The sequence below is a fragment of the Carya illinoinensis genome, chromosome 6, assembly GCF_018687715.1.
Source record: "Carya illinoinensis cultivar Pawnee chromosome 6, C.illinoinensisPawnee_v1, whole genome shotgun sequence".
Taxonomy (NCBI): domain Eukaryota; kingdom Viridiplantae; phylum Streptophyta; class Magnoliopsida; order Fagales; family Juglandaceae; genus Carya; species Carya illinoinensis.
The window spans coordinates 32,349,485-32,373,555 of record NC_056757.1 but is presented as its reverse complement, the minus strand read 5'-3'; the positions used below and the strand labels follow the sequence as shown (position 1 = coordinate 32,373,555).

General features: G+C 39.2%; 1 protein-coding gene and 1 pseudogene across 1 annotated transcript; both read right to left on the bottom strand.

The window, feature by feature from the left end:
- Positions 1-679: 679 nt before the first annotated feature.
- LOC122314292 lies at positions 680-5,520 on the bottom strand (annotated as a pseudogene).
- A 6,234-nt stretch (positions 5,521-11,754) lies between these two features.
- LOC122314289 (auxin-induced protein 15A-like) lies at positions 11,755-12,109 on the bottom strand. The gene has a single exon (XM_043129786.1). The coding sequence runs from the start codon at positions 12,064-12,066 to the stop codon at positions 11,755-11,757; it is 312 nt and encodes a 103-aa protein (XP_042985720.1). The 5' UTR covers positions 12,067-12,109.
- Positions 12,110-24,071: the final 11,962 nt, after the last annotated feature.

Here is a 24,071-nt window from a genome sequence, read left to right as displayed (position 1 = left end):
CACAGGAAAATGCTGACTGCAAAATTGCCTCCTTATGGACTCAGCAATGACTAGCTTCTCAGAAATCTCTTAAAATGTGGCTCAGCATGTTTTTGAGTACCTTTAGGAACAATCAATAATATTCTGAAGGTTCCAGCCTCATGCTTTCTCTTATTGTATATTTTGAAAACTTGAAGTGTCCTGGGCACGGACTAGGAGACACCATGTCAACAAATTAATTGAACAAGCCAAATCTCAACAAACAGAGAGCTATTTTCCCTTCCTGAGTCCTGACCTTTTCGTTTAACCACTAAAATTAAAGGTTATCATATCACTAGCGACTTACTTTGAATTTAATGCAAACAAGGATATCTTGAAATTGACTGCAAAGGCTGCATATTCTTCCTTTTCAGTGTTAGACTGCATCCACTTTAACTTGTGGTTTCCGTCCAACTAAATCGAAATCTTTCTCTAAACCTCTTTTCATTCGAACAGTCACATGTAATGGTGCAGCGTGTCCTACCTCACATATTGTTTATTTAAGAGTTGTATCATGTATATTTTTGCAAGTAAAGAGCAGGTATTAGAAATTGGGAGGGGAAGAATGCTTGTTGGGTTAAGCGAGTAAATGAAGCCAGAAAGAACAAAAAAATAACATAAACGATTTTGGCTCATTCTTAATAAAAGCAACGACAAGATATGAGTGTAATTTCTAGATTTCCATTATGAATACCATAGATTCAATTCAACCATTTCCGCAAATGGAAATATTCTTTTAGTTCCATTTTCTGCCAAAAAAGCAGAGAACAAGAAGAAGAATAAAAAAAAGAAAAGCAATTTACAATGTATTGGCAATTCATGCTTTACAAAATTGTCTCATGGGCAGTTTGACCTCATGATTCTCTTATGAACTACTCAAGCGAGAAGTGACATCCATGAATGTCTCTAGTTTGCAACGAATTGTCAAACCACCGGTTGGATGATGAAACTCGAATTCTTCTTCAGCTTTTCTTAGCAATTTTGAAATGAAGGCTTGTTCAAATAGGATACAGGAACCACAAATCGCTGCTTCTGATTTTCTCCAACATAAACAGCTAAGAAGCCTCTTGGTACTTCTGAGGATGTTGAAGCTGTTCTAGATGAAGTCAAAGCGGACCAACCGAGAATTTGCTTAGCAAGAGTAACACTGGGGAAACGAACGCCCATGGTTGCGTTTCTATATAATATTTAGATCAGAATGAAGAAAGAGATCCTAGAGGATTTGTTGTTTCAAACAAAAGCAATCTTCTCAAAATGCGAAGGCTTGAGTTGGTTGTAGCCATAGATATGTGTATTTATAGATGAACATACTACTTGGGAAAGCCTTTGAAACTTGATGTGTGGACGAGATGTATGTGTTGGGTAATCGTGTCATGACAGATCTCATGAGAGAACCACATGGTCATGTCTTCCAACCAATCAGCAAGGACTAGAACTGGACAATATTTGTGATTGTCTGTTAATAAACACACTGCCCTACAAATTCGACATAATCCAATGAAGACCAGCTATAGGTCGAAAAAGAAAAGCTAGATGCTCATGTTGATACAAAAGCAATTAAGGGGCCCTTGGACAGGGGACAAGGCCACAAGTTCAAGACATGGATGGCGAAGTCTATGTTTTCAAATGGACAACAAACAAGCAAGATATCCAGCCAAATTGGAAAGCCAACTTAGGTTTGGAAGTTAAAAGATACAAGAGGAAAAGATGTAGAGTTCCAGAAGGAATTCAAGGGGCCAGGAGATCAGGTAAGTAATGCGTGTGCTGACCAACCCTTTTGAATTCTATAAATATACCAAGATAAGCATTCCGTTTGAAAGGTATAGTTCTCATTTTTATAGTGATCTCTAGACTTCAACATCTTTTTTCTATTGTACCTTTGACTCCCCTGTTTTTCATCCCACATACCAAACCCAGGGTGCAAACTCCTCATTGCCTATTTTGATCATGTAAATCAGGAATGATGTCATTGTCAACAAATCATCTCTTATCTTCTATGAATATCCTTGAGTTCAATTCCACAAAACTGTAAGATGCGATTTCCTACGACTTGGGGGGACGCTTTCTGTTCATGGTATTGAAGGAACTCAACAAGGATTTTTACTTCTTCATATCAGATTACAGAGATCAATTTGAATCCCATTTAAGTTTCCATCCGACTAAACCAATCATTAGTTTCCCTGCCGTATCAAAGTCACCCGGCCTACAAAGCAAATTTGATTGAAAAAGCCATGTCTTTGAGTCCATAAAGCAATATCCTTCTTCCTCCTCCTCCGATTCCTGCCAAATGAAAGGCTTGCTATACCTTCCCAATGAGGCCACACCTGCATTATGTTTTAATCAACAATCGCTGTAGCAATACATCATTTCGTGAAAGTAAAAGGAATATTGCCTCGCCTAAAATTTTTGCTTCAATGTACATCCCTGGCACACCATTGAGAGATGATTTTTTTCCCCATTTTTTACTAAGAGAGCACTAGCCACATCACTGGATGACACGCCATATACAATGCATGTGTGTGTGTGTGTGTGTGTGGAAGATGAAGTTGAAAATAAGGTAGCCATAGCAATTTGTTGCTCTAAGGAAGTCACGTTGTCTATCCCAAAAAAATAGCGTTTGTGTTTAGACAGGCATTGAAATGTAAATTATGAGTAATCAATAACAGAGTTCATGACACTTAATAATGATGGCCATTGAGTTACGGTGGTATAACATCTGGCATCCGCGGTACTCAATAGAAAATAGATTATGAGAGCTCGGTTTCTTGTCTAAGGGTGCTCAAGATAATTGTTACGTGGTTTTTTTTTTTGTGAGCTCTTACAGTCGTACTTAAGATTGGGCAACAGAAAATCCCCAAAACCACTAGTAATTGGGCCTGCAACCCGTGAAGCAAAGCCGGTTTCTCTGCATGTCGGATCCGACCCGGTTACCCAAAGTGCACCAACCCGACCCGCACCGTCCGTACATGCCGGGTTGTACGGACGGATCTTTTTTTTTTTCTTTTCCGGTTCTGGTTCTATTTTAACGAAATTCTGCAATTCTGCACCCGCTTTGGTTTGTTTTCCATACAAATAAATATCATTTCATTACTAAGGAGTGAGCAAAATACTAGTATAAAACTATCAAGAGAAAAACTGCAAAATAAAAATCTTTTTATATACAATTGCTGTTAAAACCATTAAAACCAATTCCATAATTTGTTGAGAAGGCAGCAACAAAATTTCCTTGAATCACATATAATTCAAAAACCTCCACTCATCCTTGGGTTTCCAAAGCTATTACTTACATTCCATTTTAATCCATCATTTTGCAAGTGAATCTACAAATCCAATATCAAAGGTTTAGAAACTAATATTATGGAAAATCAAATCAGAATTTTTAATTCATGCAAATCATATAAAAATGAGTGAAAATGAACATTATATAATCATAGCTGGTCAGGTTAGAGTCATATTTCTCAGTTGCAGTTCAAACACTATATATAATTATAATCAATTTGTAGGAATATTTAATAAAACAAAATAAATAAAGGCAGACACTACCATGCAGTATGTATATGCATTGCAGCATTGGTTGGGGTTTAAACTTTCAAGTCAGTTGAAATATTCCATAATTAACTAATTAATATTGTTGCTTGCGGTGGATTAGGTACTGCATTTATATATATGGCCTTTAAGGCTGTACTAAGCTGCAGCTGGCCGGATTCTCCTTGTGGGTTATGTTTTCACCATCCTCTCTCTCTCTCTCTCTCTCTCTCTCTCTCTCTCTCTCTCTCTCTCTCTCTCTCACACAAACACACACACAAATTATATATATTAATCACCCATGCATTTTCCTGCATGCACTTCCAATACGATCCTTTCTTAATTAGCACCCAAACAATGCATTAATTTATAATGTTATTGGTTTTCATGGGTTTTATACCTGGTCGGCCAATGATGGAGTATATATGGTGGGATCAATCAAATTAACATGATATATGGTACTATGTCTTGACATCATTGTTTTTCTTTTTTCATTTTCCATACTGTATGTCGTTTGGACATATATATATATATATATACACACACACTTCCATTATTAAAGCTTCTCTAAGCTGTTGCAGTGTGACAACTGTGAAGAAAACAAAAACTGAGGCAGACCAACTAAACTCCATGATAACATAGATCCATATAACAGTTTCTAAATCTCTAATCTCGATGCATTTGAAGAACTATATATTAATAATTTGTTGATGAATTTATTAACAGTTATCAATTAAAAATTTAATACTTGTTGAATGAAACTTCTAGAAGTCGTTAAACCGAGCTATCTTTTAACTAAAACAGAGGAGTAGTTGTATGTTTATCTGTCTTGACATTAAATGCCTACTTCTATAAACAAACATAAAACAGAAACAGCCCCCAATACAGCAATGTAAAGACCAACAGAAGAGTTGAAGCCCTTTTTTTTTTTTTCAAACAATTCAAAATTTGCACTAGTAAAATGATTTTCATTGCATACAAAAGCTTTTATTTTCTGATGTACTATCCAGAAGGGGGAGAAACATCTCATCCGCTCATGTTTTTCTGACTTGCATTTCGATTACAGAAGAACCAACAGTCATCAAGTGCTCCAAGCCAGGAAATTCAATAAAGATGGAAACCAAGAGGGGAAAAAAATTAATGAAAAGTTTTTTCAACCATTTATTTAAAAAACATGAATGCATGAAGATAGAACCAACCGTACCAAACAAAAGAAACCCTTGATTTTACAATGTAAAGGCCTTAGAAAACTAGATCTGTCAAACCCCACATGTTTGGGTTGGAAAACTGCATCGGATGAAGTGTTCTATCCTAAGCCAACTATACTATTACAATATGGCAAATATCACAACAAATCAGCATATTCTGAAAGAGGAGAAAGAATGGGTTAGAAAAATATATGACAGCAATAAGCTAGGAAACAAGGGCTTGAGCTGGATTTCAGGGACTGAGACCAGTGTACACATACAGGCAAAACAGAGAAATACAATGAGCCAATGAGGTGCAAAACTACTGATCTAACCCAGATATCGTCTCAACCAAAACCCAGCACAAAATCAAAACCCACTTCAACCAAACCCTCATCTTGAAGAGAAATACAAGCATTGTGATCCTCTAAGCAAAACTCAGCACAAAATCACAAAGATTTGGGGGAAATACGGTAAATAGAGGGACTACCTAGCTTGAACGGTGAAGATGAACGGTGAAGATGATGGCGAAGACGAACATCGATTCCCAACAGTGACGGCGAACGGAGTGGTGCACTGGCTAGGGCTTGTGAAACGAAGGGAAGAGGGAGAGGGAGTCGGGACTCTGCCTTGGTTCAAGGATCAAAACGCACGGACGGTATTGGTTTCGACCGATAATCAACTTGGTTCAACCCGCAAATGACGTGGATCCGAATAACCCGACTTTTGTCGGTTGGGCTCAGGCCGGTTATTGCGGACGGATCGGCCCACTGCTTTTTATGCACAGGCCTACTAGTAATACATCGATTTTCTTGGATTTTATGGAACTCGTTATGAAAAAAAAAAGTGTCCATTTTTTTTTTGGTAAGCGGTTGGGGACTGCATCTCATGAAAGACAAGAATACAACTATCATTTACTGTAAGATCATTGACGAGATGTACATATATCTTATTTGGGCACGAGAAACCAAACTTCAGGAAGAATTAGAAGGCAGAAAAATCAACGAGAAGGAGCAAATTTAATTAGGATAAAGCTATGTTTGTTCTCGATTTTATACATAGGGAAGGAACAAAGAGGAAATAAATCAAGCCACAACAACACACACTTTGTCCTCTTCTACATTCAAAATTGGAGAGACTGCATTTTAAAGCCAAATATCTTTGCATGTTTTGTTGTGCCTCCGGCCTGTCCAAAAATCACACAAGACAATTTTAAAGTGGTTCAGCAAATTGCTTACGTCCACTGGAGCCTCTTTTATAGAATTTGTACGAGATTTACAAAACACTCTACAAAATTCTATTTCTCTCTCTCACGTCCCTCTTTCTCTCTTCACCCACTGCATTTTTGCATCAGAGCTCTCTCCTATTTATAGGAGAAGAGCAGCCCATCTGTTGCAGCTTCTTTTGACTTTGGAGAGGGTGGGTGGCCTAACAATGGTAGGTGGTGGTGGGTGAGCATGAGTTGGTGGCTGCAAACCCAAACTCATTTCACACTCACACTTGGGTTGATTTCAACAATCACCCCCTCCACCCAAGTGTGCCATACCAGGATGCTTACAAACTGATTCATTTTTCAAATGAATGCACCTCTTTCTTTGACATGAGAGATTTCTATTGTTGAATGCGCTCCAATGCACCTGAGGGTGCTCAGCAGTGTTCAATACTGATCAAGTCCAAACAGTGTTGGAACTTGATCCCCGTGACGACCTTCATCAACATATCTGCTGGATTATCTTCAGTGCCAATCTTCTGAAGTTTGATGTCATCTTCTTCTAATATTTCACGTACAAAGTGAAATCTGACATCTATATGTTTTGTTCGAGAGTAATATACTTGATTCTTGGCCAAATGAATTGCACTCTGACTGTCACAGTAAACGGTAACCTCTTGCTGCTCAAAGCCCAAATCTGTTACCAATCCCTGTAACCAAATAGCTTCTTTCACGGCTTCTGTTACAGCCATGTATTCAACCTTAGTTGATGATAGTGCAATTGTTGACTGCAAAGTTGATCGCCAACTAACTGGTCCTCCAGCCATAGTGAACACATAACTAGTTGTCGATCGGCGTTTGTCAAGATCACCTGCATAGTCTGAGTCAACATATCCAGTTACTAGACTATCTTCACTCTTCTCGAACCTCAAACCAACATCTACGGTCCCTGCAATATACCGTAGAATCCACTTAGCCGCATGCCAATGAACCTTTCAGGATTATGCATATAGCGACTAACTAAGCTAACGGCCTGGGAGATATCAGGTCGTGTACACACCATGGCATACATTAAGCTTCCAACAACACTTGTATATGGAACATTCCTCATGTAGTCCCGCTCTTCATCGGTTTTAGGAGACTGCAATGCACTGAGTTTGAAATATGGGGCCATAGGAGTACTCACAGGCTTTGTCTTCGAGTCGATGTTGAATCGTTGCAGTATTCTCTTCAAATACTACATCTGAGTAAGGTGAATTGTACCTTTCACCATATCTCTGCTGATCTCCATCCCTAGTATTCTTCGTGCTTCTCCTAGATTTTTCATTTCAAACTCATTACTTAACTGAGTTTTTAAGCGATCTATCTCCCCCTTACTTTTACATGCAATTAACATATCATCTACATATAAAAGCAAATAAATGAAAGATCCATTTGTAAGTTTTCTGAAATATACACAATGATCGTATTGGCAACGAGTGTATTTCAGATCCAACATAAAGCGGTCGAAACGCTTGTACCATTGCCGAGGTGACTGCTTCAAGCCATAGAGAGACTTCTTCAGACTGCATACCCAATTTTCTTTGCCAGCTTCTTTGAATCCTTCTGGTTGAGACAGATAAATCTCCTCTTCCAGATCACCATGTAAGAAAGTTGTCTTTACATCAAGCTGTGCTAACTCAAGATCATATTGTGCAATCAAAGCTAACAATATCCGAATGGATGAATGCTTCACAACAGGAGAGAATACTTCACTGTAGTCAATTCCCTCTGTCTGAGCGTAGCCCTTGGCTACCAACCTAGCTTTGTATCGCACTCCATTTTTAGCAGCTTGATCATCTTTCTGATTAAAGATCCACTTACAACCAATTGTCTTCTTTCCTTTTGGAAGCGGCACAAGTTCCCAAGTCTGGTTCTGGTGAAGAGACTGCATCTCTTCATTCATCGCCTTTGTCCATTCAACTTGTTCACTGGACTGTACGGCTTCTCTGTAAGTGGTTGGGATCTCACCCCCTTCAGCTGATAATGCATATGTCACATAGTCTGAATAACGTGTCGGTACACGTTTCTCTCATCTCGGTCTGTTGGTTGCTATTGACTCAGGTTGACTTGGAGGTACTGTGACTGGATTATCAACCTCATCTTGTCCATGCTTTCCCAACTTCTTTGAAATAAACTTCACACTCTGTGAATCATCTGATGTTTCACCATCACTACTGCCTTCACTGGAATCTTTATGTTTATGTGACTTAAGCATCTCAGATTCGTTGAATGTAACATCTCTACTGATGATTACCTTTTTAGACTCTATACACCAGAGTCTATACCCTTTTACACCAATACTAAAACCCAAGAATTTTGTTTTCTTGGCTCTAGGATCAAGCTTACTTTCTTTAGCATGATAGTAAGCAGGACATCCGAAAATATGTAAAAAGTCATAATCAGTAGCATGTTTACCTCTCCACATTTCAATGGGTGTCTTCCCATTATTGGCAGCTGCTGATAGTCGGTTGATGAGGTGGCAGGCATAGGTCACAGCTTCAGCCCAAAATTATTTACTGAATCCAGCATTCAGCAACATATATCGCACTTTCTCTAATAAAGTACGATTCATTCGTTCTGCCACACCGTTTTGCTGCGGTGTATCTCGTATCGTGAAGTGTCTAACAATTCCCTCTCTCCGGCATACTTCCATGAAGGGGTCTGAAGTGTACTCACCTCCATTATCAGATTTAAGCCGCTTGATCTTCCTGCCGGTTTGAGTCTCAACCATTTTCTTCCAATCAAGGAAGATTTTCAGCACTTCATCTTTATTCTTCATCGTATACACCCACACACGAGGAGAATAATCATCAACAAAAGTTACAAACCAATGTTTACCTCCCAAAGATGCATTTTGGGTAGGTCCCCAAACATCGGAATGCACATAGTCAAGTATTCCCTGTGTATTGTGTACTGCAGTTCCAAACTTGATCCGCCTCTGCTTCCCCAATACACAGTGCTCACAGAAAGACAGTTTACCTGTCTTGACACCTTTGAGTAAGCATTGCTTTACCAGTGTTTGCAAAACTTTTTCTCCTGCGTGTCCCATACGCATATGCCAAAGACTGGTGGTGTCGGCATTAGTCTCATCTAGCTTCTCACAGCCTGTGGAAGCTCTTTCATCAACAATACTTCCTTGCAAGAAGTACAAGTTTCCTCGCCTCAAACCCTTCATTGCCACCGGAACTCCCATTAGTACTTTGAGAGTTCCATCTTCAATGGTGATTCTGAATCCCTTTGAATCCAGAGATCCCAGTGAGATGAGATTCTTTCGCAAGTCCGGAACATACCGAACTTCTGTCAGAGTCTTGATGCTGCCATCGTGCAGCTTTAACCGAATGCTACCTATTCCTTGAGTCTTACAGGCACTATCATTGCCCATAAGTACTGCTCCACCATTAATTTTTGTGAAGTCAGTAAACCAGTCCCGATTGGGACACATATGATAGGTACATCCGGAATCCATAATCCATTCATCGGAACGACAAATGGATGATGAACTTGCCAAGGCAAAATCCGACTCGTCATCTCTGTCCATGACATTGGCTGTGGTGGGTTGATTCTGCTGTTGTCCCTTCCGGTTGGGACAATCCTTCCTCCAGTGTCCTTTGTTATGACAAAAGGAATACTTGTCTCTGGCGAGTTTTCTGCCGACTGATGAACCACGTGATGTGGCTCGGGTTTTCGAATGAAAACCTTTCCTCCTTCCAGGATACCTTGACTGTGGTCTCCCCCTTGCTGTTAGCGCTTCACTTGATGTATCTTGGTGTACCTGTTTATCTTTTCTCCAGTACTCATTGCTAATTAAAGAGCTATATACATCTTCAAAACTAATCTTTTCCTTCCCATACAATAGAGTAGTAATTAAATGCTCATATGTATCAGGCAAGGAATTTAACAGTAGTAAAGCCTTATCTTCATCTTCGATTTTAACATCCAAGTTTAACAAATCAGCAAGAATTTGATTATAATTATTCAGATGTTCAGACATTGAAATATCTTCACGAAATTGGAATCTGAAGAGCTTCTTCTTCAAGTGCAAACGGCTCTCAATGCTCTTCTTCATGAACTTATCCTCTAATTTCTGCCAGAGTACCCTAGCATCTGTCTCTCTCATGACAAAATACTTTTGTTCTTTGGTAAGGCATAATCGGATTGTACTACAAGCTTAAGTATTAAGCTTCTTCCAACCTGATCAGTCATATCATCTGGGTTTACTCCCAACGCAATATCCAACTCTTGTTGGATCAACACATCCATGACTTCACACCGCCACATGCCGAAGTTGCTTGTTCCATCAAACTTTTCAACTTCAAACTTGGCATTTGACACAGTGGACCGACGTCCCGAGCTACTGGCATGTTCAGAGCTCTTGTCTCTTCCAGATCCTTCAATTTGAATTTTAAAAAATTTAGACTCAAAATTTCAAAATTCTAACCGTACGGATGACTCCGGAACGATCCAAATAGTAGGAAAGCACTATTTGATTGCTGAAATCGGACTCCGAATGGCTTAGATCAAGCCGAAAATGGATCTGAAAAATGGACGGTTGTGATCTGTCTGGCGCGTGGGACGCACTCGCTGCACAGTGCGAGTGGGCGCGAGTTGGCGCGTGGGGAGCGCGTGAGGCGCGTGCCTTTCACTCGCTGAACCTCTACAGGACGCGTGAGGCGCATGTCCGTCACGCGTCTTCAACCTCTGGCGCGCGTGAGGGCGCGTGTGGCTCAGTTGTCTTCCTCTTCCGGTGTGCATGGGGGTGCGTGGATGACAGCAGATGCACGGGCGGACCTTCTAGGGGCGCGTGTAGGCTACTCCGACCTCCGTTTTTTATTCCGTTTGCGGCAATGGATTCGTCTCGATACGAGGAACACCCTGGAGTTGTCAAAACTTGATTTTGAACAACTTGAATTTTTGGACAGCTCGAAACAGAGCTCTGATACCAATTGTTGTGCCTCCGGCCTGTCCAAAAATCACACAAGACAAGTTTAAAGTGGTTTAGCAAATTGCTTACGTCCACTGTAGCCTCTTTTATAGAATTTGTACTAGATTTACAAAATACTCTACAAAATTCTATTTCTCTCTCTCACGTCCCTCTTTCTCTCTTCACCCACTGCTTTTTTACATCAGAGCTCTCTCCTATTTATAGGAGAAGACTAGCCTATCTGTTGCAGCTTCTTCTGACTTTGGAGAGGGTGGGTGGCCTAACAATGGTAGGTGGTGGTGGGTGAGCATGAGTTGGTGGCTGCAAACCCAAACTCATTTCATGGTATCAGAGCTCTCTCCTATTTATAGGAGAAAAGCAGCCCATCTGTTGCAGTTTCTTCTGACTTTGGAGAGGGTGGGTGGCCTAACAATGGTAGGTGGTGGTGGGTGGTGGTGGGTGAGCATGAGTTGGTGGCTGCAAACCCAAACTCATTTCACACTCACACTTGGGTTGATTTCAACATGTTTCCCCTTCAGTCTCATGCAATTGAAGCCACAGAAGGCACAGGTTCTGACTTGGCAGATTCTGAAATGAGCTTGGATCAGGAATATCCTGCTTATGCAGTTGGGCAGCCTTTTGTACATCTTTAGGCACTGTGAGTACTCAAAACTGCAGTGGTGAGAAATTCTATTCATCATCCAGCCTTTAACAATGAAGGTTTGTGGTTCCAATATCTTACTTATGTGACATCAACTGACATAGTCTAAGGAGGATGAAAGGGTAATATCAAAAGAATGATGAATGGCGTTTTTGGTTGAGTGATATATGCTATTCTCCACTCTCATGAATCATGATCCACTTAGGCGAGAAGTGAGATCAAGGAAGATATCTTCTTTGCAGGGGATTGTGAGAGCACCCAAAGGATGATTATATCCATATTCTTCCTCAGCTTGAATTAGTAAGTCTTGGAATGAAGGCTGGCTCAAGTAAGATATTGGAACCACAAACCTTTTCTTTTGGCTCTCCCCAACATACACTGGGAAATAGCCTTTTGGAACATCTATGCCCTTCGACGCTGCTTGGCTTGAACTAGTACTACTTGAAGTACTTTGAAGATTTTGCTTGCTGGCTTGAATAATTCTGGGTAAACAGAAACCCATGATTTTATATGTATTTCTCAAGAGGAAGAACTGAAAAAGGATCTGAAAGACTGAAAGGATTTATAAGAACTGTGTTTTTTTCTTGTGAATGGGAAGGCTTGTGAATCCAATGATATGTGTTTATATAGATGTGAAGGCAAGGAAAAAAATCCCTCTCTCAAAGGAAATGAGTGGTGAAGACTGCACAGGCATATAGACAGCTAATTAAAGACATTGTCATGAGGAATCATATGGATTTGTTTTACAGCTCATCAAGATAAATATGTGTGATTTGCCAAAATGTCTGCTTTTACAGAAACATCAAACCCTACTTCTTTGTCATATAGCAGCCAACAAAGCGCGCAGTAGAAGTCTTCAATTATTTGGATAAACACAAACAAAAAATCTCTTCCAAAACCAAGTCTTTCAGATTAGACACGCTTGAGACACTCAGTTTTTTCATTCTTATTGCTATTGATGCATCGAAATTCACACATTATACAAGGTACATACTGTGAAGTCGTCTAGGTCAGCTGTCTAGTCAGCATTAGTTAGAATTAGTTGTATCAGGTAAATTAAATATACACTATTTGTTTTCTTACAACTTGGTTCAGTTGCTTCTTCTTGCTCCATTGAAGTGGTTGGTTAGTACCAATTTATCAAAAGCTTGTCAAGACGAGACTGACAATATAAAAAAAAAAAACAAAGGAAAAATACTTAGTACTCATGATAAGTCTAAGAGAACAAGTCATGGTCTACTTGTTCATGATTTAGATGATCTAAAACAGGAGTTTGGCAATTTGAGACCTTGTTTTGGATAAATGGTGGGGGCCTCGAGTTATCAGAGTGACCAAACAGAGGTTGGTTGGCTAGTCGGCACAAAAAAGCCGCTGAAAAGCACAAGACCAAGTTCAATACTTCTGAGAACAAGCAAAACGAATCTAAAGATCCTCTCCAATCAAGACGGATCCTTGACGCCTATAACACATACATTTTCCTTTTTTAAAGAGATAGTGCTTTATTAATCCAGAAATCAGGGCATGTACGTTCCCATGTATACATGCATGATTTTCGAGCAAGTTGCGCCTCCCCTTTTTCTTCTCATCACTCAAACTAGTCGGGCATGATCTCTTGCATGAGAGAAGGCAAACCATGTGAAAATTCAACAATAACTTCAACTGATATGTCTCCCAACATCCTTTAATCAAACTCTTCAACGTTTTTTTTATGCAGATTCAGGCCTTGACGTCTGCCTATAAATATATATATATAAGTTCAGGTTTCAGGTATCAACTATGCCATTTCAACCCGAAATTTTTCAGCAATCAATGATTAATGCCTTTCTATCATCCACCTCTTCTCAGAAAATGGGTAGTCAATTAATGGGGATAGCGCATGGGAAGCAAAAGCTCAGGGGATCTCTTACGGCAAGAATGGGAATGTTTTCAGCCACTAGTAATGATGTTCCAAAAGGCCATTTTGCAGTTTAAGTTGGAGAGTTTACTCACAAGAAGAGGTTTGTAATCCCATTATCTTTCTTGAACCATCCTCTATTCTAAGACTTGCTCGACCGGGCTGAGGATGAATTTGGATACGATCATCCTACGGGCGGTCTCACTATTCCTTGCAGCGAAGAATTCTTAGTTTAACTTCAGCTCTAAATTGCTCGTAAAAATGAAAATTCAGAGAGAGAGAGAGAGACAATGAACTTCAGTCTCTTCAATTTTGGTTATTGTGGGTTCTCCAAATAGCATCCGTGGATGTCTTGCATTTGTAAATAAATTGTTCATAATTAGATTTCTGCAGTATTTCTACTCTGTTGTGAGCCTTTGAGCTAAATTCCCTAAAGCGGTGCATCTGCTAAGAATTCCGATGTTTGTAGCAAAATGTAAGTGGCAACACCTTGATAAAGGTGATCTAATTTGCGGTTTTGCAGCTTCTACGGGTCATAATTCCAACAATTATGCAGAGTTGATGGGATTACTCCATGGATTGCGGCATATTGGTATGTTGGGATTGTCAAAGGTGGAGATTGAATTGGATTCCATGCTTGTGCTCAACTGTGAAAACACAGCTATGTGGCCTTTGGTACATGGAAGATTATTGGGATGAAATCCAAACACGTTTAGCTGGACTTACCGTTTCGTTATCTCATTGTTATTGAGAAATTAACTTAGCTGCAGATGGCTTAGCTAAAAGGGGAGCTCAAGATCTCATTGGTAAATGGTCTTCGATGTCAAATTTGCCATCCTTTATTAGAGGAAGCATTCGTTTAGATGGGGGGGGGGGGTTCCCTATATTCAAAAAACTAGGAAATGTTGTTAGAGGGCTATGGGGAGTGCATAATGGATTCATTTTGTTTTTTAGCCTCTGTTAGTGTTTTTCTACTAGTCTTTTTTCACAGTAGTGAGTACCAGATTGTTACCATGGCTTGTTCTCCTCAGCCATAAGTGAGGAGGATTTTTTTTTATAATAAAGAGGTTCGTCCTTAAAAAAAAAAAAAGTGGCAACACCTGCCAGGTATTAGTGAGGGGAAGAGGAAAACAATTATCTATAGGGAAAGCACAGAACATTGTGAGAGAGATATACCAATTAACTATTTAACCAAAATAGTAAATAAAACACAAAGTTTCAGATTAATGGAAAGAACTTACAAGAGTTGGGCTATAGGAGAGAGAACACAATGATTAGAATCCCAACAGATGCAGGAAACCAAACAAGAACATGACATGCTACATTAGATTGTGTGTATTCTTCTCAGCTTTCTTAGTATGTTTTTCCTATGTGGTTACTGATTGGTCTTGGTCATTATCAAAATTGAAAAATTGTTGTAACAACTAGCTTGGCTCCTTCCGGGAAGGTCTTACATTCAGCTGAACCTTCACCAGAATGCGAACAGCCCAGTTACCAATCCAATGGATTAAGTGCCAAATCCTTGCATGCAGCATTTGGTGATTGCGGCTATTGCATGCTGTATGTCTTGGCAATGATTTCATGCGCATATGTACTTACTGACTGATTCCGTAACTGTTATTTTTGACATATTATGTATATATATGAGCTCTTTTTCAGAGGATATCTTACTTCACACTCATCATGCCTTGACATTTTTTTTTTTAATGAAAGGAGGACAGCACCTCCACATTTATTAAAAAAAAAAACTCTCACCCAGATGGAGGAATCATCATAATTACAGCACGACAACCTAAGAAGCCACAAACAACATCTAACACCTCTAACGTTTAATATAAGGAATACCCAACTTATCCATACGTATAAGACCCTTAAGTCTACCTGAACCAAAATCTTCTCCAAAAAAATTCCAAGTCCCGCCATTAGCCCTATGTTTTGCTAAAAAATTTGCTACCATATTAGCTTCTCTAAAAACATGTTTAAACTGAATGTTCAGAGAAGAAATAATAGATTGTGCTTCTTTCCAAAAATTCCACAAATACCAATATTTACAAGTCTTGGAGATAAATTATCCCATCATCACACTAGAATCCAACTCAACCAACACATATCACAACCTCAACTGTTGACAAAGACAAAGGCTATCAAGAATTGCTCTACATTCGGCAAAAGCCCCCAAAAACCCAACCTTGCGCATTCTTGATAACGCCAACCCCCTACCCCTTGGCAGCCATCTCAGGATTTTCAAGTGACCCACCATCAACATTGAGTTTTGTAAACCACCCTGTTGGTGGAGACCAAGCAACCAACTTTGACACCTTAACAATAGTCGACACAACTGGGCAATTTAGCTCCCACAACACTTCAAATCATGCTCCCTTACTACTTTGAATGATCTCATGGACCTTGAGATATCCAAGATATAACCTTTACCGTCTGAATAATACATTTCCAATCAAATTTAACATCTTCCATGCATGCTGCACAATGCGCTTTCCAAAGAGTTCAAGAAATCAGAATAAGAATAATACCATGAAGCCAACGAACTTGCGAAGATAGAGAAGCCCGACACCACCATACATTTAAAACATTAGTCCACACTCGTGTGTGTGGTAGTCGAAGCCAAAAATTGCCGTAAAAAAAATCCTAAACCCTTCTCAGCCCCTCCCCATCACAAAGCACATGATCCAGTATCTCAACCTTGTTAGAGACACAACAATGGCACTTAGAAACAACCGAGATACCAAGCTATTGGATAGTAACATCAACGGGAATAGAATTTTGACGTGCCTACCAACACAACAAAGACATATTCTTAGGGATATAATCCTGCCATAACCACTTCTTCCAAGGACAAAAACTACCATGAAAACGAATAAGTTGCCAAGTTGACTTCATAGCAAAAGCCCTATCCACCGTGTGCTTCCAAACCAGCACATCATTCCTCCCCTCCCCCCCCTCCCCCCTCTCCGGCAGAACACATTTATTTGAGTGGATGGTTTTTTGAAACATTGCCTTATCTACCAATTGCCGAATCGCATCATAATCCCAACCCACCCCAGCCCATAAATCCTGAATAAGCAATTTGGAAATCCCCACAATCGTTAAGAGTCTGCGATAGGCTCATCTCCTAGCCAATTATCATATAAAAAATTTAAGGCACCCTCTCGAACTAGCCATCTTGAGTTTCTTAGCATCAAAGGCATCACTTGAAGAACTTCTTTCCAAAAACAGGAACCCTTTAACACCGCCCCAATTGAGGCAACATGCTCATCTCCCACGTATTTTTTCCTGAAAAATTCCGACCATAGATATCCACCCATAAATAACTTTGAAGCAAACTTCATAACAAAGATTGTTGGACCTCCGAGAGACACGAATCCCCAACCCTCCTTCCTCAACAGGCAAACAAATACATCGTCAAGAGACCCATTTTCTTTTTTTAGTCTCCACACTTGATCCCCAAAGAAAATTTGTCTTCAGCTTCGCAAAAATTCCCTTAGGTAGAGAGATCACAGATAACAAATGAATGGGCATACTATTAAGTACATGCTTAATAAGCATCATTTTACCTCCAAAAGAAAGTACCTTACTCACGGATATAGAGCAATTGCGTACATACACATTGATAATATGAAACATTGACGTCAAGGTCGACATTAGAGCAAGATCAGGTTGTTTTCTATGCTAAAAATTGTGGGCGAATATCCATTTTTAACGTGCATCCTATCAAGTTGGGTCTGCTATAGCTGCACCTCATCTTCTACAAAAATACCCAATCATGAATTTTTCATAAAGAAACATTATCGAGTTGCATTATTTTCAGCCAAAAAAAAAAACTCTGCAAATTCTTCATCTCTTAGACGCAGTAGTGGCAGAAAATGGGTATTAGTCTGCTGGAGGTGATTCTTCATGCTAAACAAATTATTCAAAGGTGGTCTCCCTCTAGGCGTCAATTTTCAACTATGACCAGTACTGTACTAATCGATGTTCCAAAAGGCCATTTTTCCATATACGTGGGAGAGAGAGAGAATGCGACTTACTTTGAATTTAATGCAAACAAGGATATCTTGAAATTGACTACAAAGGCTGCATATTCTTCCTTGTCAATGTTAGACTGCATCCACTTTAACTTGTGGTTTCCGTCCAACTAAATCGAAATCTTTCTATAAACCTCCTTTCATTCGAACAATCACATGTACTGGTGCAACGTGTCCTACCTCACATATTGTTTATTTAAGAGTTGTGTCATATATATTTCTAAAATTAAAGAGCAGGTATTAGAAATTGGAAAAGGAAGAATGCTTGTTGGGTTAAGCGAGTAAATGAAGCCTGAAAGAACAAAAAAATAAAATAAAATAACATAAATGATTTCGGTTCATTCCTAATAAAAGCAACGATAAGATATGAGTGTAATTGTTTGATTTCCATTATGAATACTATAGATACAATTTAACCATTTCCTCCAATAGAAATATTCTTTTAGTTCCATTTTCTGCCAAAAAAGAAGAGAACAAGAAGAAGAATAATAAAAAAAGAAAAGCAATTTACAAGGTATTGGCAATTCCTGCTTTACAAAATTGTCTCATGGGCAGTTTGATCTCTTCTCTTATGAACTACTCAAGCGAGAAGTGACATCCATGAATGTCGCTAGTTTGCAAGGAATTGTCAAACCACCGGTTGGATGATGAAGCCTGAATTCTTCTTCAGCTTTTCTTAACAAATTTTGAAATGAAAGCTTGTTCAAATAGGATACAGGAACCACGAATCGCTGCTTCTAATTTTCTCCAACATAAACAACTAAGAAGCCTCTTGGTACATCTGACGATGTTGAAGCTGCTCTAGATGAAGGCAAAGCAGACCAACGGAGAATTTGCTTAGCAAGAGTAACACTGGGGAAAAGAACGCTCATGGTTGCGTTTCTATAAAATATTTAGATCAGAATGAAGAAAGAGATCCTAGAGGATTTGTTGTTTCAAGCAAAAGCAATCTTATGATAATGCGAAGGCTTGAGTTGGTTGTAGCCATAGATATGTGTATATATAGATGAACATACTACATGGGAAAGCCTCTGAAATTTGATGTGTGGATGAGATGTATTTGTTAGGATAATCTTGTCATGACACATATCATGAGAGAATCACATGGTCATGTCTTCCAACCAATCAGCAAGGATTGGAACTGGACAATATTTGTGACTGTCCGTTACTAAACACACTGCCCTACTAATTTGACATAATCCAATGAAGGCCAATTATAGGTTGGAAAAGAAAAGCTAGATGCTCATGTTGATACGGAGGCAATTAAGGGGCCTTGGACAGGGGACAAGGCCACAAGCTCAAAACATGGGTGGTGAAGTCTATGTTTTCAAACGGACAACAAACAAGCAAGATATCCAATCAATTGGATTCCAACTTAGGTTTGGAAGTTAAAAGATACAAGAGGAAAAGACGTAGAGTTTCAGAAGGACTTCAAGGGGCCAGGATATCAGGAAAGTAATGCAGGTGCCTGTTAGGAGGTTGTGGTACGGGGCATACAATTACAACTGAAGTAGAAATGAGAAAGAATAAAAGAAATAATAAGGAACTCCAATTGTAGAAAAATTTCACTTATAGTAAAAGGATTATAAGAATTTCTCTCTTAAATAAGGAGAGCACAATTGACAATACCCTCTCTTATAAAAGAAGAAAAATACACTCTTTCTTATAAAATGAAAGATAATATTTAGGAGAAACCTCACTATTTTTCTCTCTAAAACTCTCTCTCTTTCTCTATATTTTTCTTTTCAAAATGGGATAGGTTTTTAAGAGCAAAAACATGTATTTATAGGAGTTAAAGGAGGTGGAAGACGGCAGCTTGGAAATGTGAATGCAAGCTTGATATAGGTTGTCAACTAGCCACCATTTTTGACCCATAAAAGTGGCTTTGGCGGTGGAAGATGGTGGCTACCAAATGTGAACGCAAGCTTGATATAAGTTGTCAACTAGCTACCATTTTTAACCCATAAAAGTGGCTTTACCGCTACATATCTCCCACTTAAAGTCACTTTTGTAATCCTTCTATCTTTTCTACACTTTCCATCTCCATGCCGCTTACATATCTGCTAGGTTGTCTTTTGTATAGATTTTTTGTATATCCACACTTCCTTCTTCCACCTTCTCAAGAACGAAGTGATACTAAACTCGTATGTGTTTTGTCTTTGAATGAAATGCTGGATTCTTTGCCAGATGCAAAGCGCTCTGACTATCACAAAATAAATCAACCTTCTCTTGTACGTGTTTGAGCTCTTCCAGTAGCATTTGCAACCATATTGCCTCTTTGCTAGCTTGTGTAGCTGCGACATATTCTGCCTCCATTGTAGAAGTAGCCATGATAAACTGCAATTTTGAAACCCAGCTTACAGCTCCTCCAGCAAGAGTAAACACATAACCTAAGGTGGACTTGCTCTTGTCAAGATCACCTGCATAATCTGAATCAACATAGCCTCTGACAGTAAAGTCTGATCCTTCATAACATAATGCAACATTTGAGGTACCCTTGACATATCTCAGAATCCTCTTTATAGCACTCCAATGCTCTTTACCAGGATTCGCCATGTATCGACTAACCATTCCTATTGATTATGCAATGTCTGGTCTTGTACAAACCATAGCGAACATTAAGCTACCCACTGCTGATGCATACGGTACCCGAGATATTTCCATCCTCTCTACTTCATTGCTAGGACTCATACTTGAGGATAACTTGAAATTAATAGGAAGAGGGGTAGAAACTGGCTTACAATCTTGCATGTTGAAGCGTCGCAAGATTTTCTTCAAATAATTTTTCTGAGAAAGCCATATCTTCCTATTATTTCTGTCTCGGTAAATTTGCATCCCTAGAATCTTGTTTGCTGGTCCCAAGTCCTTCATTTCAAACTCCCTAGCCAACTGTGCCTTTAAGTCTGTAATACGATCTTTGTTGGGGCCTGCTATCAACATGTTGTCAACATACAACAACAGAATAATGAAATTACCATCACCAAATCTCTTGTAGTAAACACAAGGATCTGAACTATGTCTATTGTATCTAAGGCTCATGATAAAGGAATCAAATCTCTTATACCAACATCTAGGCACCTGTTTGAGACCGTATAGAGATTTGTTCAACCTGCAAACCAAATTCTCTTTTTCTTTTTCTTCAAAACCTTTTGGTTGGAGCATGTAAATCTCTTCTTTAATTTCTCCATGGAGAAATGCAGTTTTCACGTCCAGTTGTTCTAAGTACAAGTCAAATGTAGCACACATTGCAAGGACTGCTCGAACCGTTGAGAGTCGAACAACAGGAGAGAATATTTCGTTGAAGTCTATACCTTCTTTCTGAGCGAATCCTTTCACCACCAATCTAGCACGATACCTCTCCACTTGGTCGTTGCCATTTTGTTTGATCTTGTAAACCCATTTGTTTCCAATGGCCTTCCTTTCTTGTGGTAGTGGTACAAGATCCCATGTTTTGTTTTTGTGGAGAGATTCAATTTCTTCTTGCATTGCAACCATCCACAGAGAAGCTTCTTGGCTATTTGTAGCCTCATGAAAATTTGACGGTTCTCCATCTTCTGTTAGTAGACAGTATGCGACATTTCCCTCCATGATGTACTCTGAGTGCCAAGCTGGTTCTCTTCTCTCCCGAGTTAACCGTCGAACTTGTGGAATTGCACACTCAGCTTGTTCTTCGTGCTCTGATATTGCTTCAGAAGAATCTGGAACTTCTAATTCTTGTCTTTCTTCAACTTGAATTGTAGTAGTCTCTAGTTTCTCTTTTGAAGCGTTATCATTTTCTTTTTCTTGTACCTTATCTTCTACAAATACAACGTCCCTACTGATTAACACCTTACGGGCAGTGGGATCCCACAGGCGATAGCCCTTGACTCCATCAGCATATCCTAAGAAAATACATTTTCTAGATTTTGGATTTAGCTTTCATGTTTCTTGGGCGTTGTACATAACATAAACAGAACTTGCAAATGTATGTAAGTGAGAATAATCAGCTGGCTTATCAATCCACATCTCCATTGGTGTTTTCAGATCAATTGCGGTTGATGGTGACCGATTGATCACATAACAGGCAGTCTTGACTGCTTCTGCCCAAAATGACTTGGTCATTCCCGCAGTTCTCAACATCACTCTTGTTTGTTCTAACAAGGTTCTGTTCATCCGCTCTACTACTCCATTTTGTTGTGGAGTGTATGCCATCGTGAGCTGCCTTTTGATACCTTCTTGTCGACAGAAGCTATCAAATTCACTACCAGTATATTCTCCTCCATTGTCTATCCTTAAACACTTGATCTTCTTTTCAGATTCAAACTCAACCCGCGCTTTGAATATTTTGAAAACTGGAAATACATCTGCTTTATTTTTTATTGGATACACCCAACATCTCCTAGAGTAATCGTTAATAAATGACACAAAGTATTTTGCTCCTCCTAGGGACAAAACTGGTGCTTGCCAAATATCAGAATGGATTAGTTCTAAGATAGCTTTACTTCTAATAGAGGAACTACTGAATTTCAATCTGTACTGCTTACTAGTAACACAATGCTCACAAAAGGGTAATGAAACCTTTTTGAGCCCTGGAAGAAGCTTTTGTTCAGCAAGAATCTTCAAACCTCGTTTCGACATGTGGCCAAGCTTATGGTGCCACATCATTGTTAATTCTTCTGCCGAACTTGCCAACACGGTGGATGCTTCTCCTTCTTGTTGTGTTTCTCCTTTAAGCATGTACAAATTTGCAGCTATCTTTTCCGCTTTCATCATTACAAGCGCGCCTTTAACTATTTTCATGATCCCATCTTGAATATGGGTTTTACACCCACTATTATCTAATTGTCCTAAAGACAATAGATTTTTCTTCAGGCCTTTCACCTGTTGTACCTCCTGAATGGTGCGAACTGTACCGTCACACATCTTCAATTTGATGGTACCAATACCAGCAATCTCCAAGGCATGATCGTCTCCCATGAACACAGATCCTCCTGAGATAGGTTCATATTAATGGAACCATTCTCTCTGGGGAGTCATATGCCATGTTGCTCCTGAGTCAATAAGCCAGACATCAGCAAATCTTCTTCTACCTTCAGTAACTGTTGTTGCCTCACTGTATAAAATTTCACCATCATTTGAGGTGCTTGCTACACAACCCTGAGCTTTTGACAACTCAGGACTTTTTCCTTTGGCTTCCTCGTTCTTCTTGAGATACCAATACTCCCTTTTGTAGTGTCATTTCTTGCCACAGTGATGACACTTGACATTCTTCTTACTTCTAGATTTTGATCAACTCTGATTTTGACTCCCACTGGGGCCACGTTCCGTTGATCTCCCTCTCGTCATTACCAAAGCTTCGGCTTGATGTGAACCTCCTGGTCTATCTTCTTTGCTTTTGCACCGAATTTCTTCTTCAAGAACCGCAGCTGCAATATCATCGAAGACTAGAACTTCAATGTTGTTGGTTAAGTTGATAATAAGTTGATCATACGAATCAGGTAGACTTTGAAGTAGAATTTCAGCACGTTCACCCGTCTCTATGTTATGCCCCATTGCTGTGAGCTGTGAAAATAAAGTGTTAAGTGTAACAGCCCGCTAGAAATTCAATTATGAAATTTCTATTAGCTTTAGAAACCTCGTGAAGACTCCATAAGTTTTCACGAATCCATTAATCGTATAGGTTTTAGTCTAACTACATAGTTAGTGTTATTATTTACTATGGTATCAGAAGTGTGTTTTTGATTATTGGAGATAGTTAGAAGTATCAAAATGTATTATAGTTTGTGCCATTAGACTTGAAAGGTCATTTAAGGTCTTATGGCGCAATAACACTTTTTCATATTTTCGGACGAAACGTCGGTTCAAAATTGTGGATATTATTGGATAAAAATATCTTAAGTTAATTTTGTGGATATTATTGGATAAAAATATCTTAAGCTAATTTCGTGGATATTATGGCGGCTTAGAAATGTGAACGCAAGCTTGATATAGGTTGTCAACTAACCACCATTTTTTACCCATAAAAGTGGCTTTGGCGGTGGAAGATGGTGGCTAGCAAATGTGAACGCAAACTTGATATAAGTTGTCAACTAGCCACCATTTTTGACCCATAAAAGTGGTTTTGGCGGTAGAAGATGGCAGAAACAAATGTAAACGCAAGCTTGATATAAGTTGTCAACTAGCCACCATTTTTGACCCAAAAAAGTCCATAAAAGTGGCTTTACCACTACAGTGCTGACCATCCCCTTGTGAATTCTATATATATACCAAGATAAGCGTTCCGTTTGAAAGATAAAGTTCAATCATTTTTATAGTGATCTCTAGACTTCAACATCTTTTTTCTATTGTACCTTTGACTCCTCTGTTTCTCATCCCACATACCAAACCCAGGATGCAAACTCCTCATTGCCTTTTTCAATCGTGTAAATCAGCAGTGATGTCATTGTCAACAAATCATCTCTTATCTCCTATGAATACCCTCGAGTTCAATTCCACGGAACTGTAAGATGTTATTGCCTACAACTCAGGGGGACGCTTTCTGTTCAGGGTAGTGAAGGAACTCAACAAGGATTTTCACTTCCCCATATCAAATTA

Excerpts from the sequence above, each read along its gene's own strand:
- LOC122314289 (XM_043129786.1), bottom strand. The coding sequence starts at position 12,066 with ATGGGTTTCTGTTTACCCAGAATTATTCAAGCCAGCAAGCAAAATCTT.